Source organism: Canis lupus, chromosome X, assembly GCF_003254725.2.
Source record: "Canis lupus dingo isolate Sandy chromosome X, ASM325472v2, whole genome shotgun sequence".
NCBI lineage: Eukaryota > Metazoa > Chordata > Mammalia > Carnivora > Canidae > Canis > Canis lupus.
Window position 1 is genome coordinate 110,657,306 of NC_064281.1, and position 18,319 is coordinate 110,675,624.

General features: G+C 37.4%; 1 protein-coding gene and 1 long non-coding RNA gene across 4 annotated transcripts in view; one reads left to right on the plus strand and one right to left on the minus strand.

The window, feature by feature from the left end:
• Positions 1 to 18,319, plus strand: part of LOC112668583 (uncharacterized) — a 189,203-nt gene that overhangs the window by 109,983 nt on the left and 60,901 nt on the right. The window lies entirely within an intron of this gene.
• Positions 8,810 to 9,522, minus strand: LOC112668584 (spermatid nuclear transition protein 4-like). Its single transcript, XM_025460972.3, has 2 exons — positions 9,343 to 9,522; positions 8,810 to 9,158 (listed from the first exon to the last, which is right to left on the minus strand). Exons 1-2 carry the CDS (start codon positions 9,475 to 9,477, stop codon positions 8,865 to 8,867), a joined length of 429 nt encoding a protein of 142 aa, XP_025316757.1. The 5' UTR covers positions 9,478 to 9,522; the 3' UTR covers positions 8,810 to 8,864.

An 18,319-nucleotide genomic window follows, 5' to 3' on the forward strand; every position in this document is an offset into this window, starting at 1 on the left:
TAGACACTTTACACACATGATGACATTTAATCTCCACAATACATTGTAAGAATGGTGGAGGGTAATAGGAGTAGGTTTGGAGAAAAAAGCAGGAAGCAGATCAGGTAGGGACTTGATGGCCACAGGAGCAACTTAGATTTTATTCTGAATGGGAATTCATTGGAGGGTTTTAAGCAGAAGAATGATATAATCAGATTTGCACCATGAAGTGAACTCTCTGAATATCTGATAGAATGTTGACTGGGTCAGGAGCAGAAGCATGAAGTAGTGAGTAGTTATTGAGTAGTTATTATTAGTGACTACTCACTATTATCATTAGTGAATAGTTATTGAAATGATCCAGACAAAGGAGAATGGTATCTTTGTCCATAGAGGTAGTGATGGAAGTGGTAAGAAGTGCCTAGATTCAGGGTATATTATGAAGAAGAAAGAGTTGGCCATTCTTGCTGACGGATTTGATGTAGAGTGGTGAAGGAAAGAGGTTTAAAGGTGACTCCAACCTAAAGGATGTTTTTTTTTTCTTTGCCTGAGCAACTGGGTAGATGGTGGTGCCATTTACTGTGGTGAAGAACACTGGAGAAGGATTTGGAGTGAGAGTGAAAATCAAGAGTTCAACTTTAGGCACATAAAGTTTGAGATGCTTATCATATACCCAGAGGAGAGGTCAGATAGATAAGTGGATATATGCATCTAGAGCTCAGGAAAGTTTACTACACTTTGCTCTGTGTTGGGGGCTAGAATATTAAAGGAAGCTGTTAACCTAGGGAGTAGAAGACCAAGGAAAAACTTTTGTTATAAGCAACTGAATCAAGTTGCCACTGGCTTAACAGATCTTCAGTATTATTATATAATAATAATAAGTCCTGACAATATGCAATAAGACCTGGTTCTGGACTACAGTCCTGGGAATCATGTAGGATCAGCACAGAATGCCGATAAAAGGAAGCATGGAGCATAGACAGGATGGGAAAGGAACAAAATTATATGCTATTCAAATGAGTCTCCACACAAGGATTTTAAAATACATGAAAAAGATTGGCACTAAGAAAGACCACCATGGAAATAAACAATCAGAATGTGAATTCATTCAGGATGAAATGATTTTCTGGAAAAGCCCATCAAAGATTTTGTTAAGTATGATGGGGATGCTCAAAGAAGTATACAAATAACTTTAATTTTAAAATAGCAGGAAATTAAAGGGCTGCCTGGCTGGCTTAGTTGGTGGAGTGTGCGACTCCTGATCTCAAGGCTGTGAGTTTGAGCCCCAAGCTGGATGTAGAGATTACTTAAAAATAAAATCTTTAAAAAATAAATAAAAATAGCAGGAAATTATGGAGCAAACAGAAAATAAACAAATGAAAGATGAGACCAGATGGATACGAAAGAACCAATTAGAAATCTTGGAAAGGAAAATAAAGTCATTTAAATGCAAACTTAAGGGAGTATATACTTGGGATTGGACACAAAAAAAGAAAATAGCAAAGTGACAGCACTGAAGAATGCCAAATGTAGCACAAAAAGAGAAAGATATTTTAAAAAATATAACAGTGAAGAAAATGGACTATATTGAGAGGAATTCCAGAGATGGTGAAGAAGATTGCAGGGAAATAGTATTTGCTGATATAATAGAAAAGAATTCCAGTCTTGAAGAAACACCCGAGTCCTTAGTTCCGGAGTGTACTTTGGGTATTGAGCAGGATAAATGAAAATAATAGCTAGGTGCATCAAAGTAGAACTGCAGAACATTAAGGATTAAGATAATACCTTAAAAACTACCAAAAATAAAAGACTGATTTGAGTTTATTTTTTATTTGAGAGGGGAAGAGGCAGAGAGAGTCTCAAGTAGACTCTGTGCTGAGTGCAGAGTCCAATTCTTTTTTTGATGTTTAAAGAAATGTAAAATTAATACTTCAGACAAAATAAATAATATTGGACTGTTCAGTTTGTAGTTATGCTAAAATCTGTCATATTCAGTAGTATAAAATCTGTCATATTCAGAATTGACAATTCTAAATAATTTTAGACTGTGTCAGAAAAAGGTGTAACTTTATATGTCCTTAAAATATTAGGGATAACCAGTTAAAAAAAGAAATAGTTTCTATAGCTTCAAAATTTAGAGAGGAAAAAATATATAGAAAACTTTCTAAGTCCAACTAAACGCAGGAAAGGAGAAAAATGAAGCAAAGAAAGTGATGCTAAACAAAAAGCATGATATTTCTAAAAATGTCAGCAACCACTATAAATGCGAACAGATTAAATTTAGTTATGTAGAAGAGACTGTCATATTATTTATGAAACAAAGTCAAGCTATATGCTGTTTGCAAGATACCTAAAGCCAAACCAACAGAACACTGATATTAAAAACATACAGCAAATATATGCCATCTAAATTTTAACCAAAAAAAGCTAGTGAAGCAAAATAATATCTAACAAAATAGAATTTGAGAGAAAGTATGTTAATAAAGATAAAGAGGAACAGTGCTTAAAAACACATTAACTAGATGTAATAACGGACTTGTATTGTCCTAATAACATAACCTTGAAGTATGGAAAATAGGACTGTTAGATATAAAAAGAGAATTTAATAAATCCATAATTACAGTAGGAGATTTTCGCATGCCTCTCTTCAAAAATGGAATGATCAATTGGATAAATGTCCAGGAGAGAATCCAGAATTACTCAGCATCTTAAGAACCAGAGAAAATTTCAACTCTCATGGGAAAAGATGATCAACGGATGTCAAATGCCAAGATGATACAGTTGTTGAAATTATTTGATAAAGATATTAAAAGCAGCTCTGAAATGCTGTAATAAGAAAGGGGAAATGTTTTTGAAATAAATGGAAAGACAAAGAAAAATCTCAGCAAAGAAGTAGGAAATATAAAGAATAAACAAATGGAAATTCTAGATCTGAGAAATACAATAATTAAAATATAAAAACTCACTGCTTGGGCTCAAAAGTAGAATCAAGATGAGAGGAAAGAGTAAAAGTTCTTGAAGAAAAATCAATAGGAATAATTCAATCTGAACAAGAGAGGAAAAAAGGTATCTAAAAAAATATACAGGGGTTTAGGGACCTGTGGAACAATTCCAAGTCTAACACTCCTATTATCAAAATCTCAGGCGGAGAGGAGTGTGTGGGACAGAAAACATATTTGAAGAAATAATGACTGAAGACGTTCAAAATTTGGTGAAAGATATAAACAGGGAGATTACAAAAATTCAGAGAAACTCTAACACCATTCAGAATAGAAAAAAAAAGGATAAATTAGGCTATATCAAAGTTAAAAATGTTGGTTATGAGAAAGACACTGTTAAGAGAATGAAAAGACAAAGTACAGCCTGGGAGAAAATATTTGCAAGTCACATATCCACCACAGGACTCATAGCCAGAACATGTAAAGAACTTTGAAAACTTAATAATAAGGGAACAAGCCAATTTAATAAAAAGGGCACAACTTTACAAAAGAAAATATATGTATGGCAACTAAACACATTAATCATCATAGAAATGTAAGTTAAAAAAAAAAACACACCAAAGCTGGGGGCTCACAATGCCTGACTTCAAGCTATATTACAAATCTGTGATCATCAAGACAGGGTGGTACTGGCACAAAAACAGACACATAGATCAGTGGAACAGAAGAGAGAATCCAAAAGTGGACCCTCAACTCTATGGTCAACTAATCTTTGACAAAACAGGAGAGAATAACCAATGGAAAAAAGACAGTCCCTTCAATAAATGATGTTGGGAAAATTGGACAGCCACATGCAGAAGAATGAAACTAGACCATTGTCTTTCACCATACACAAAGATAAAGTCAAAATGGATGAAAGACTTAAATGTGAGACAGGAATCCATCGAAATCCTAGAGGAGAAAAACAGACAACAACTTCTTCAACCTAAACCACAGCAGCTTCTTGCAAGACACATCACTAAAGGCAAGGGAAACAAAAGCAAACATGAACTATTGGGACTTCATCAAGATAAATGGTTTCTGCACAGCAAAAGAAACAGTCAACAAAACTAAAAACCAACCTATGGAATGGGAGAAGATATTTTCCAATGACATATCATATAAAGGACTAGTATCCAAGATCTATAAAGAGCTTATCAAACTCAACAGCCTAAAGGGAAACTATCCGGTCAAGAAATGGGCAGAAGATATGAACACATTTCTCCGAAGAAGACATACAAGTGGCCAACAGAAACATGAAAAAATGCTCTGCATCACTTGCCATCACGGAAATACAAATCAAAACCACAAGGAGATACCACCTCACCCCAGTGAGAATGGGGAAAATTAACAGGACAGGAAACCACAAATGTTGGAGAGGATGTGGAGAAAGGGGAACCCTCTTGCCCTGTTGGTGGGAATGTGAACTGGTGCAGCCACTCTGGAAAACTGTGGAGGTTCCTCAAAGAGTTAAAAATAGATCTGCCCTATGACCCAGCAATTGCCCTGCTGGGGATTTACCCCAAAGATACTGATGTAGTGAAAACCTGAGACACCTGCACCCCGATGTTTATAAGCAGCAATGTCCACAATAGCCAAACTGTGGAAGGAGCTGAGATGTCCTTTGGCAGATGAATGGATAAAGAAGATGTGGTCTATGTATACAATGGAATATTCCTCAGCCATCAGAAAGGATGAATACTTACCATTTACGTTGACATGGATGGAACCGGAGGGTATTATGCTGAATGAAATGAGTCAATAGGAGAAGGACAATTATCATATGGTTTCACTCATGTGGAATATAAGAAATAGTGTAAGGGATCATAAGGGAAGGGGAACTGAATGGGAAAAAATCAGAGGAAGACAAACTATGAGAGACTCTTAACTCAGGGAAACAAAGTGAGGGTTGCTGAAAGGGAGGTGGGTATAGGGATGGGGTAATTGGGTGATGGGCATTAAGGAAGGCACGTGATGCAATGGGCACTGGGTGTTATATGCAACTGATAAGTTATTGAAAACTACATCTGAGACTAATGATGTACTATATATTGGCAAATTAAATTAAAAAATATAAGTTAAAACCACAATGGGACACCATGACTCTTATATTAGAATGGATAAAATTTTAAAAGATCGCTTCCATATCTTGGCTTTGTAAATAATGTTGCAATGAGCATAGGAGTGTGTGTATCTTTTCGAATTATTGTTTTCACTTTCTTTGGGTAAAAAGATATGGAAGCAACCTAAATGTCCATCAATTGGTGAATGGATAAAGAAGATGTGGTATATATATGGATATCCCATACATATATATTCCATAAACATATATACATATGGATATACATATATACCTCAATAAGATTTTTCTTTTTTATAGCTGAGTAATATTCCAATATTCCATTACTCAGCCATAAAAAAGAATAAAATCTTGTCATTCATCACAACATAGATGACCTAAAGCGTATTATGCTAAGTAAAATAAGTCAGAGAAAGACAAATACCATATGATTTCACTTATACGTGGAATCTAAAAAACAAATGAACAAACTAACAGAAATAGACTCATAACTGTATAGAACTGGGGATTGCCAGGCGGAGGGGGTGGGGGATGAGAAAAAATAGGTAAAGGGGATTAGGAGGTACAAACTTCCAGTTATAAAATAATTAAGTCGGGGCAGCCCAGTGGCTCAGTGGTTTAGGGCAGCCTTCAGCCCAGGGCCTGATCCTGGAGACCCGGGATCGAGTGCCACTTCAGGCTCCCTGCTTGGAGCCTGCTTCTCCCTCTGCCTGTGTCTCTGCCTCTCTCTCTCTGTGTGTGTGTCTCTCATGAATAAATAAAATCTTTAAAAAAAAAAAGAATCTCTGGACCAGGGGCACCTGGGTGGTTCAGTGGTTGAGCATCTACCTTTGGCTCAGGGCATGATCCCAGGATACTGATGTGGGATCAGGCTTCCTGCAGGGAGCCTGTTTCTCTCTCCACCTTTGTCTCTGTCTCTCTCTCTCTCTGTGTGTGTGTCTCTCATGAATGGATAAATAAAATGTTTAAAATAAAATAAGTCATGAGGATGAGAAGTACAGCATAGGGAATATAGTCAATAATATTGTAATTAACTTTGTATGGCGACAGATGGTGACTATATTTATGGCGAGCATTGCATAATGTGTAGGGTTGTTATAGATTTAAACTAATATAACATTGTATGTCAACTACAATTTTAAAAAAATAACAGGAGTGTGGTAGAGAAAGGATAAGACAGAACCAAAGGTAAAAATGGATTTACATTCAGGAAAAAAAAGATTGATCATGTCAAGTGGTGAGAATGTAGAGGAACTGGGACTTTCATACACTGCTGGTGGTACAATCACTTTGAAAAAAAAGTTTGACAGTTTCTTAAAAAGTTAAACACCTGCATGTGTTCTAGCCATTCCTAGGTGTTTACCCAAGAGAAAGGAAACCCTATATTCGTACCTAGACTTGTACATGAATGTTTCTAGCACCTTTCTTGTAATAGCTAAGCACTGGAAGCAACCACCTGTTTAACAACAGGTGAATGGACAGTGTGTGGCTAAATTTTTTTTTGTGGAATACTCAGCAATAAAAAGCAATGAACTACTGATTTACACAGTGTAGGTAACTCAAAATAATTATACCCAGTGAAAGAAGGTAGTCACAAGAGGATGTTCTCTGGGATTCCATTTATATAAAATTATAGAAAATGTAAACTAATGTGTAGTGATAGAATGAAGATTAATGGTTGCTTGGGGATGGAGGTGGTGAGGGGGAGGAGGGATCATCAAGAGGCATGAGGAAACTTTAAGGGATTATAGTTGGATATATTCACGATTGTGATTTGGTGTGATGGTTTACCAGATGTTTATGTATATTGAAACTCACCAAATTGCACATTTTGAATTTACGTAGTCTACTTTTTTAGTAATCTCTACACCCAACAAGGGGCTTGAATCCACAACCCCGAGATCAAGAATCTCATGCTCTTCCAACTGACCCAGCCAGATGCCCATATGGAACATTTTATACATAACTATCACTGTAAAAATCATAAGGAGATTTTGAGATCAAAACACGTGCAAAGGTTACAATTTAGGCAGCTACTAAATCATACAACCGATCTAAGATGTTATTTTGATTTTTAATGTAGTATTAAAATAATGAACAATTAAGGAATGCATTTCATGTTTAAAGATGTTTATGCGGTGCCCCGGTGGCTCATTCGGTTCAGCATCTGCCTTCAGCTCAGGTCATGATCTCTGGGTCCAGGAATCAGGGTCCTGGGATCAGGGTCTGCATATGGTCCCTGGGTCAGGCTCCCTGCTTGGTAGGGAGTCTTCTTCTCCCTCTGCCCCTCCCCTGCTCTTGTTCATTCTCTCTCTCTCTCTCAAATGAAAAAATATCTTTTAAAAAGATATTGTTTAAATTCAGGAAAATATTTATTTTCAAACAAAGTAAAAGTTTCATTACACTCTAAAACTTTATTCTTTGAATTGCACTTTGCTTCACCAATTTAGACGTCAATAAAAAAAATTGATTGCATGGAATCTCAGCCGAAGTAACTCAAGTTGGTCTTTGTCTTTATAATCACTGTGCTATAATTTTAAATTTAGAATCTACTTTTAAAATATGGATTATGTGGGGATCCCTGGGTGGCTCAATGGTTTAACGCCACCTTCAGCCCAGGGCATGATCCTGGGGTCCCGGGATCGAGTCCCACGTTGGGCTCCCTGCATGGAGCCTGCTTCTCCGTCTGCCTGTGTCTCTGCCTCTCTCTCTCTCTGTGTGTGTGTCTCTCATGAATAAATAAATAAAATATTTTTAAAAATATGGGTTATGTGTATTATATATGGCCACAGGGATCGCAGTCTGGAAGTGTGCTCAAAGCAAGCTCAAATGATTCTAAATGGTTAAGAACTTACTTTAGAAAAGAACAGCCTCTCCCTGGGACCAACTATTTGACAAGAATTTGTCAAAGTAACTTCCTTGTAGAATAAGATGATTATTAAAACATGCATTCTAAAAATTGGCTAATTTGGACCTTACATATATATTAAAATTTAGAAATGGTTGATTATGGTGCTAATAAAAACAAGATTGCCTTTTACTGGGTTTTGTTGTTCTTATATTAAAATTCTCTGTGGACACTGTTTCCTCTTTGTTTTTTGTTTTGTTTTGTTTTGTTTTGTTTTTTTGCTGTTTCCTTTTATTGCCTGCAGGTGGGCAGACCATTCCCACTGCCCTACCCATGGTAGGCCATTCCTCCACCCAAACCTTCGTAACAAGAAAATAGCCTAATTAATTGCTCTTGCATTTGTGGCCTCCAAACACCATTATTTTAGTGTGTGGGGGTGCTGTTGGTGACTTTCTATAGGGTGAGATTTTGTCTCTCTGAAGGCCTTTGGTGGCTTACAGCACTGGGTGGGGTACAATGCACACCACAATGGCATACGTCACCCGGAGGTGGTTAGGTGACCTGAAGGTGCTTTTGTTGTCTACTGTTTTAGGAGGAGTGTCATTGTCACCCACCACGCATTAAACCCTCTTCCCATCTGGGTTCTGGCAATCTCAGCTCTGACTTTGTGCCCCGTCTCTACACCAAACACACATAGAACCACCAAAGCTCTTTTTCTTCTTGCCTGTGGGACAAACTGCTGAGAATATTTGTGTTTAGTTCTCAGTCCTCATGCAGTCCTTATCCCCATGTCTGGCTAACTGTGGACCTGCCAGTCTGGCCCCCAACCGTCCAGGACCTCACCTCCCTCTCTACTCACATGCCTGTCTCTTCATTTTTTCCCCTTCATCTGTCATAGACACACAAACACATTGCCTTTTCACAACTTGTTGACTTTCCTTTTATCAATCTGTGTACCCTGTTGCTCCAGATTTGATCTTTATGTGTTTGACCAGTTCTCCACAGCTGCTTCAGAAGATGCAAGGTTTCTAGCCCATGCTTGGCATTTGCTAGCTGTACAGGATGTTACTTGGAACTTTTGGATTTTCCAGTGCTTCTTATTCCCTCTCGGCTCATTTTCATTTTGTTTCTCACTCAGCTTGTGGTAACAGATGAATATCGTTGGCCTTATTGCTGTGTTAGGCATTCTTAAGGAAGAAGGGGATGCTCGAGGAGTTTTTTTTCTCAAATTCCTTTGAAGAGGTCTTTTTGGCTTTGTGGTTTTCTTCTGCACCTGGAAAGGCAATGGAGTGAGTCAGCATGGGATTTGTTTGGGGGAAGAGAATGGGAATGTATAGGAATGGGGCTCCATGAGTAGAGATGTGGGTTGAGGAAGGGGTTTGTGTCAGGCAAGGGTAGGGCAGGGGGCTTGGGGAGATCTCTGGGGAAGAAGAAGAGCATGAGTAAGATCATCTAACCTTGCCACTGGCTCTGGGCTTTGGTCGACAAGAACTCTTCTTTTTTCTGATTCTTGGGGCTGGCTGTTTCATGCTTTTGTTTGATTGTTTCATACTTGTGCTAGTCTCCTCTGGTGCACAGATCTTACCAGCCATGTTAAAGCCTCTCAGTGGTCTGCCCCAGGCCTGCTGACCAGTGAGGAGCCACGCCTTCAGCTTTGTTTGGTCATCAGGGAGATCCCCTAGCCAACGATTGTGTTGAGGTGGCTTGGGCATCACAAAGCACTGCTCATGACACCTCTGTAGGGGCAGGGAAGACAAGATGCTACAGTTGGAGAAAAGGGGTATTTCTTTAATAACCCCTAAAGATCCAGCCCAAAGTGACCTGCTAACCCTCCATATTTCCCCATGGTCAATTCTAGTGGGTCATATGGCAGGGAGAGAGTGTTTCCTCCAAGACATTCCCCACAGCCGCCTCATTCAGTGGTTCATTCTGTTCTCTCCCATTCTTTACCATAACCTACCATTTTGGATATCTTAGCCTAAAATCTCTCCAAGGTAATGCGGTCTTCTTATTTAATTTTCTGGGGAGATATGAATCATTCCACTCTCCTCTAGCAAATTTCCCTTTTGTGTTTGCTTTTGTATGGCTCATGAACTAAGAAAATTTTTTAAAACATTTTTAAATGATTGGGGAAAAATAAGAAGGAGAATATTTCATGATGTGAAAAGTATATGAAATTCAAGTCTCAGAGTCCATAAGTAAGGTTTAATTAGAACACATACACTCATTCATTTAAATATTGTCAATGGTTACTTTCACCTACCACAGGGTTGAGTAGTTGTGACAAAGACTGTACAGCCTGCAGCATGCAAGGTATTTACTAACTACTAACTTTACAGAAAAAGTTTGCCAACTCCTGCTCTTTTCTGTTCCATTGATCTATTTGCCTAGCCGTATGCCAATACCACACTGTTTTGATGACTGCAATTTTATAGTAAGTACTAAAATGAGCTAGTGCAGCTTATTCAACTTTGCTTTTTTTTAGAGCCCTTCACATAGTCATATAAAATTTTATATATTTTTTATTTTTTTCAAGATTTTATTTGAGAGAGAGCGAGAGCGAGAGAAAGAGCATGAGTGGGGGAAGGGGTAGAGGGGTGGAGAGAGAGGGAGAAGCAGGCTCCCCGCCAAGCAGGGAGCCTGATGGGGCTTGATCCTAGGACCCTGGGATCATGACCTGAGCCGAAGGCAGATGCTTAACCAACTGAGCCACCCAGGTGCCCCTATATAAATTTTTAAATAATCTTTTCTGTAACTGTTAAAGCCTGCTGTGATTTTATTCTGATGGTGGCGAATTTATAAATCAATATAGGGAAAATTAAAATATTAACAATGCTGGGACTTTTGATCTGTGAACATGTATCTCTCCATTTATTTAAGGTTCTTAATTCCGGTCCACAATGTGTGTCAATTTTCAATGTACAGCTCTTACACAATTTTGGTTAAATTGATTCCTAAGTATTTTATATTTTGAACTAGTATTCTTTTAAAAGATTTTACTTATATATTCATGACACACACACACACACAGAGAGAGAGAGAGAGAGAGAGAGGCAGAGACATAGGCAGAGAGAGAAGCAGGCTCCATGCAGGGAGCCGATACGGGACCCCAGGATCACGCCCTGGACCGAAGGCAGGTGCTAAACCACTGAGCCACCCAGGGATCTCCCTTAAATTAGTATTTTTGTATTCTTTGGGTAAATACCAAATAATACAATTGGTGGATTGTAGGGTAGTTCTACTTTTAACTTTCAAGCACCCTCCGTACTCTTTTCCACAGTGGCTACACCAATTTGCATTGGTGGAAGTGGAAGAGGGTTCAACAGTGGAAGAGGGTTCCTTTTTCTCAACATCCTCACCAATACCTGTTGTTTCTTGTGTTGTTTATTTTAGCCATTCTGACAGGTATGAGGTGGTATCTCACTGTAATTTAGGTACGTCTCCTGAGGCACGGGAAACGAAAGCAAAACATCAAAATAAAAAGCTTCTGCACAGCGAAGGACACAATCAACAAAACTAAGAGGCAACCAACAGAATGGGAGAAGATATTTGCAAATGACTTATCCAATAAAGGGTTAGTATCCAAAATACGTAAAGAACTTATGAAACTCAACACCCTCAAAATGAATAATCCAATGAAAAAATAGGCAAAAGACATGAATAGACATTTTTCCAAAGAAAACATACAGATGGCCAACAGACACATGAAAAGATGCTCAACGTCATTTATCATCAGGGAAATGCAGGTCAGGATAGTTTTTTAAAAATAAAATTGCTGTGGGGCACCTGGGTGGCTCAGTCAGTTAAGCAACTAACTCTTGATTTTGGCTCGGGTCATGATCTCAGGGTTATGGGATCGAGCCCTGTGCTGGGCTCCACGCTCAGCATGGAGTCTGCTTGTCCTTTTCCTTTGCTGTTCCTCTCACTCCCTCCTCTCTCTCAAGTAAGTAAATAAAATCTTTTTAAAAATTAATAAAATTGTATTTAAAAAATATTTAATTTATTTATTCATTGGAGACACAGAGAAAGGCAGAGACATAGGCAGAGGGAGAAGCAGGCTCCCTGCAGGACTCCATCCCAGGGCCCCAGGATCACAACCTGAGCCAAAGGCAGATGTTCAACTACTGAGCCACCCAAGTGTCCCAAAATTGTTGTATTGATTTGCTAATATTCTGTTAAGAATTTTTTTAAAGATTTTATTTATTTATTTATGAGAGAGAGAGAGAGAGAGGCAGAGGGAGAACTAGGCTCCATGCAGGGAGCCTGATGTGGGACTCGATCCCGGGTCTCCAGGATCACACCCTGGGCTGAAGGCTGCACTAAACCGCTGAGCCACCCGGGCGTCCCATCTGTTAAGAATTTTTGCACCAATTTTCATGAGTGATTTTGGTCTGTAGTTTTCTTTCTTTTAAATTTCTTTGTCAGACTTAGATATCAAGGTCATGCTGGCCTCATAAAACCAGTTTAGAGAAGTTTTTGCCTGTATTTTCTGAAAGAGTTTGCCTAAGATTGGTATAAAATTTTTTCTTAAGTTTTTGGAGTGTTCTCCAGTGAAGCCACTGACTCTTGGAACTTTTTTGTGATAAGGTTTTATGTTTTGAATTGATTTTGATATTTGCATTATTAAAAGATTCCAGTCTTGTGTTAGTTTTGGTAAATTGTTTTTCAAAGAATTTTTCCATTTCGTCTAAATTGTTGAATTTGTTATCATGAGTCATGCATAATATTCCCTTTGTAGTTTTTAAGTATCTATAGCGTATCTAGTGATGCCACTTCTATAATTCCTGAAATTTGTAACTTGTGTTTTGTGTCTTTTTGTGTTGGTTACTTCTAGCTAGGCTTCTATCAATTTTATTAATTTTTAAAAGATTTTATTTATTTATTCATGAGAGAAAGAGAGAGAGAGAGAGAGAGGCAGAGACACAGGCAGAGGGAGAAGCAGGCTCCATCCAGGGGGCCTGATGTGGGACTCGATCCTGGGTCTCCAGGATCACGCCCTGGGCAGAAGGCAGGCGCTAAACCGCTGAGCCACCCAGGGATCCCCCTCAACTGTATTAATCTTAAAAACTACCCTACTTTTGGTTTTCTTGATTTTTCTCAAATGTTTTGTCTTTTCCTATTTTATTGATTTCTGTTCTTTGTCTCTTTTTCTATTTAATTTTGATTTACTTTACTTTCTTTCTACAGCTTCTCAAAGTAGAGTTTTGTATCATTCATTTTAAACCTCTTTTCTTTTTTTCTTTTTTTTTACATTTTTTCTTATTGGAGTTCGATTTGCCAACATATAGTATAACACCCAGTGCTCATCCCGTCAAATGCCCCCCTCAGTGCCCATCACCCAGTCACCCCATCCCCCCGCCCACCTCCCCTTCCACTTCCCCTTGTTCATTTCTCAGTTAGGAGTCTGTCATGTGTTGTCACCCTCTCTGATTTTTCCCACTCATTTTCTCTCCTTTCCCCTTTAATCCCTTTCACATTTTTTATATTCCCCATATGAGTGAAACCATGTAATGATTGCCCTTCTCCGATTGACTTACTTCACTCAGCATAATACCCAGAATTACTATTTACAACTGCTTTAGCTGCAACTCTCAAAATTTGATATATTGTGCTTTCTTACCCAGTTTATCTTTTAATTTCACTCATGATTTCTTTTTAAACCATGAGTTATTTAGAATTATGTTTCTAATTTCCAAATATTTGGAGATTTTCCATTTATGTTTTTGTTATTGATGTCTAATTTAATTCTACTGTGGTTAGAGAACAAAATTTATGATTTAAATCTTTTAAAATATCTGAAACTCATTTTATGGCCCAGAATTAGGTCTATCTTGGTTGGTGTAGGCCAAAGTTGGTTGATAGTAGTTTTCTTTTTTTTTTATTTATTCATGAGAGACACACAGAGAGAGAGAGGCAGAGACACAGGCAGAGGGAGAGGCAGGCTCCATGCAGGGAGCCTGACGTGGGACTCGATCCTGGATCTCCAGGATCACGCCCTGGACTGAAGGCGGCGCTAACCCTCTGAGCCACCAGGGCTGCCCGGTTGATAGTACTTTTCAAATGTTATGCATCTTCTCTGATTACTTTGTCTTCTCGATTTATCCATTATTAACAGAAGAGAGTTTAAATCTCCAGCTATGATTGTGGATTTTTCTTTTTCTTCCTTTATTTTCGTAAATTTTTGCTTCATGTATTTTGAAACTCTATTTTTGCATACTCATTCAGGATTGTTATATATTCTTGGTGCCTTAATCCTATTTTTATTAACAAATGATCCTCTTTATCTCTGGCAGTACTCCTTGTTTCAAAATCTACTTTGTCTGACATTAATGTAGCCTCAATAGCTTCCCTACGTTTCATGTTTGCATTGTATATCTCATTCCATCCTTTTACTTTCAACCTAATTGTGTTTTTATATTTCAAGTGTGATCTTGTTAAGAGCATATAGTTAGGGATGCCTGGGTGGCTCAGTGGTTGAGTGTCTGCCTTTGGCTCAGGATGTAATCCTGAGGTCCTGGGATCGAGTCCCACATCAGGGTCCCCTCAGGCAACCTGCTTCTCCCTCTGCCTGTGTCTCTGCCTCTCTCTGTGTGTCTCTCATGAATAAATAAATAAAATCTAAAAAAAAAAGAGCATATAGTTAGATGTTGATTTTTTTAGAGTCCATCAGCATCTTTTAGTTGAAGTGTTTAATCCATTTATATTTAATTGAATTATTGATATAACTGTGTTTAAGTCTATTCTTTATTTGTTTCCTAATCCCCCCTTTTGTTATTTATTTTATTCCTTCTTTCCTATCTTCTTTGGATTAATTGAACATTTTTTGTATTTCATTCTATTTCATTTCTTGGCTTTTTAGGAATAGATTTTGTATTATAGGTTTTTTAGTTGTTGTAAAGATTACAGTAACTAATCGCTAACTGCATTTTACACAGAAATAAGTTATACCAATTAATGTGTAATAATATTACAATAATTACACTTACACATCCCTCTTGTCCTTAGTGCTTTCATTGTCATATATTCTACTTTTACTTATAACTCAAAATACATTTTTGTTAATTTTTGCTTTCAACATTCAATTGCCTTTAAGAAATTTAACAAAAGAAAGAAAAATTGTATTTTGTATTTACTACCTATTTAACATTTCCAGTGCCCTTCATTGCTTACTTATATCTGAATTTCCATCTTATTATCTTTATCCTTCAGCCTGAAAAACTTTCCTTAGCATTTTTATAGGTTGGATGTGCTGTCAACAAATTTTCTCAGCTTTTGTCCTTCTAAAACTGTTTTTATTTTGCCTTGAGTTTTGCAAGGTATTTTTCCTGGATGTAGATTTTTCTTTTTCTTCCTTATATATTGACAGCATTTAAAAAATTTTAGCACTTTAATGATGTTATTCCTTGATTTTCAGAACTCCACTGTGTCTGATATGACACAATGGCTGATATGAAGCCATCTATAATTATTGTTTCTCTGTTCTTAATGTATCTCTTTTCCCTAACTGCTTTTAAGACTTTATCTTTGTAGCAGTTTGTTTATGGCGCTAAGTTTAAGTGAGATTTTCTTTTGGGAGGTCACTAATTTTCCTGGATCTGTGGGCTGCTATTTTTGGTCAGATTTCAAATATTTTTTTTCGACTTTTTCCCTTTTTAGAATTACAATGTCACATATCTTGGAGTCCTGGATTTTGCTCCAAAAGTAACTGAGCCTCTCAAATTTTTTCAGTGTTTTTCCCTTTTTACATCATTTAGGATGAATTTATTACCTATCTTCAAGTTCATTGATTCTTATTTCCATTATATTCCAGTTTACTGTAAATTTTTAAAAATCCAATGAATTTTTCATTTAAGTATTGTATTTTTGGGACTCCTGGGTGGCTCAGCGGTTGAGTTCCTGCTTTTGGATCAGGGCATGATCCCGGGTTCAGGGATCGAGTCCCACATCAGGCTCCCTGCTGGGAGCCTGCTTCTCCCTCTGCCTATGTCTCTCCCTCTCTCTCTCATAAATAAATAAAATCTTTAAAAAATAAAAAATAAAAAAATTGTATTTTCCAGTTCTAGGCTTTCCATTTGGTTGTTTTTATAGCTTCTGAATGTCTTCTGAACTTTTCCATCTTTTCATCTACTCTTTTCCTGTATACATTTTTTATTGATATAAAACTCATAAAACAGAATTATCTATCCTTTTTAAAGTGTGCAATTCAGTGGCATCTAGTACATTCACAATGTTGTGTAACCAAAACCTCTACCTCCTTCCAAAATATTTTCATCACCCCAGGCAGAAACTCTGTACATTAAGCAGTCACCTTCAACTTCCCCCAGAACCTAGAAATCACTAATCTGCTATAGATTTGACTATTGCCGATAATTCATACAAATGTAATCATACAATATATGACTTTTGCGTCTGGCTTCTTTCACTTAACATAATGTTTTCAAGGTGTGTTCACGCTGCAGCGTGTATTAGAACTTCATTCCTTTTTATGGCTGTGTAATAATCCATTGTATTAATATACCATATGTTGTTTTTCCATTCAACAGTTGATGAAAATTTAGTTTGTTTCTACCTTTTGACTATTACATATAGTGCATCTAGGAATATTTGCGTGCAAGTTTTTGTTTTATTTTTTTATTTTTATTTTTTTAAGATTTATTTATTTATTTATTTATTTATTTATGATAGACAGAGAGAGAGAGAGAGAGTGAGAGGCAGAGACACAGGCAGAGGGGGAAGCAGACTCCATGTGAGGAACCCGACGTGGGACTCGATCCCGGGTCTCCAGGAACGCGCCCTGGGCCAAAGGCAGGCTCTAAACCGCTGAGCCACCCAGGGATCCCAAGTTTTTGTTTTAATAAAACAAACAATGTACATTGTTTTATTGTTTTTGTTGTTATATACATAGAGTGTGGAATTGCTGGGTCACATGGTAACTCTATGTTCAACTTTTTGAGGAATCATCACACTGTTTTCTACATCATTTTACATTTTCATCAGCATTGTGTGAGGGTCCAATTTCTCCATATCCTTGCCAATGTTTGTTATTGTCTCTCTTTTTATTATTGGCATCTTAGTGGATGTGAAGTGGTATCTCACTGTGATTTGATTTGTATTTCTCTAATGTATGTTAAACATCTAATATGCTTATTGGCCATCTGTGTATTTTCTCTGTAGAAATGTTTATTCAAGTCCTTTGCCCATTTTTAAATTGAGTTGTTTGTCTTTTTGTTGTTGAGTTGTATGAGTTCTGCTTACTAGACCCTTATCAGATTTGTGATTTGAAAATATACTATCCCATTTTGTGGTTTGTCTTTTCACTTTCTTGATAGTGTTCTCCAAGGCACAAAAAATTTAAGTTGTGATAAAGTCCAATTTATCGATTTTTTCTTTTGTCGCTCATGCTTTCAGTGTCATGTGTCGAAATCCACTGCCAAATAGAAGATCATGAAGATGTGTACCTGTTTTCTTCTTAGAGTTTTATAGTTTTAGCTGTTATATTTGGGTCACTGATCCATTAAGAGTTAATTTTTTTATACGGTGGGAGACAAGCTTTCAGCTATAATATTAATTTATTTATTCAGATTATATCAGCCATTGCTAGTGGTTTCTTGGGAGGAAAAAAAATTTCCTTTATCTTGAGAACTGCCATAAGCTCCATCTTCTGCTGCTTAATTACTGCTTTGAACATGTCTCAATCCACTTGAAGAAGGAATAGCATCAAGAGCTCCAAAACCATTTAGTTTTACATTTGACATCTTCAGCCACCTAACACCAACCTACCTTTCCAGGTATATCTCCTGACTTTTCTCTAACTAGATCCTCTAAGCCAGGAAAAGTACCTGCTCATTGTCCATCCCTACCTCAAGCTCAACAACCCTTTCTTTTGTGTCTTACTAGAGGCTATGTCTGTCTCATTTATCACATCCAGCATCTAGCATGGTGCCTAGCACGCAATAGTGAAGTCACTCCTTACACATGAGATGGGTCCTAGAGTCAATATGCAAAATGAAAAGCACATAGAGTTACTTTTGATGATGCCTTAGGGAGGTGCCACAGCAGAGAATGACAGCCTTCTCTCAGAATGTCCAGCATGGCCAGCCTTTTTTTCAGTGTAGATACAGATCGCTGGGTTGTTCTTTTTGATCCTCAGTTTAAGTAGTTGGTTTGCACTTCCAGTTGGCCATACTGTATGAAAAACATATATCTTTAAACAAAAGGATGACACTCAGCAAAGCAAGCTGTTCACACTAGGAGCCTGAAGAACAGATTCATGCCTCTCATCTCACACTTGATCCGGGGTATATATTAATTGAGTGTAATGGTGGGAGGATTTGCCCATACTATTTAAACAGCTCTCTCCTACTGTGTATTGCTGAATTCATGTAAGTGAAATATGCCTATGAATGCCAATATCATAGACACTCAAAAAGTTTC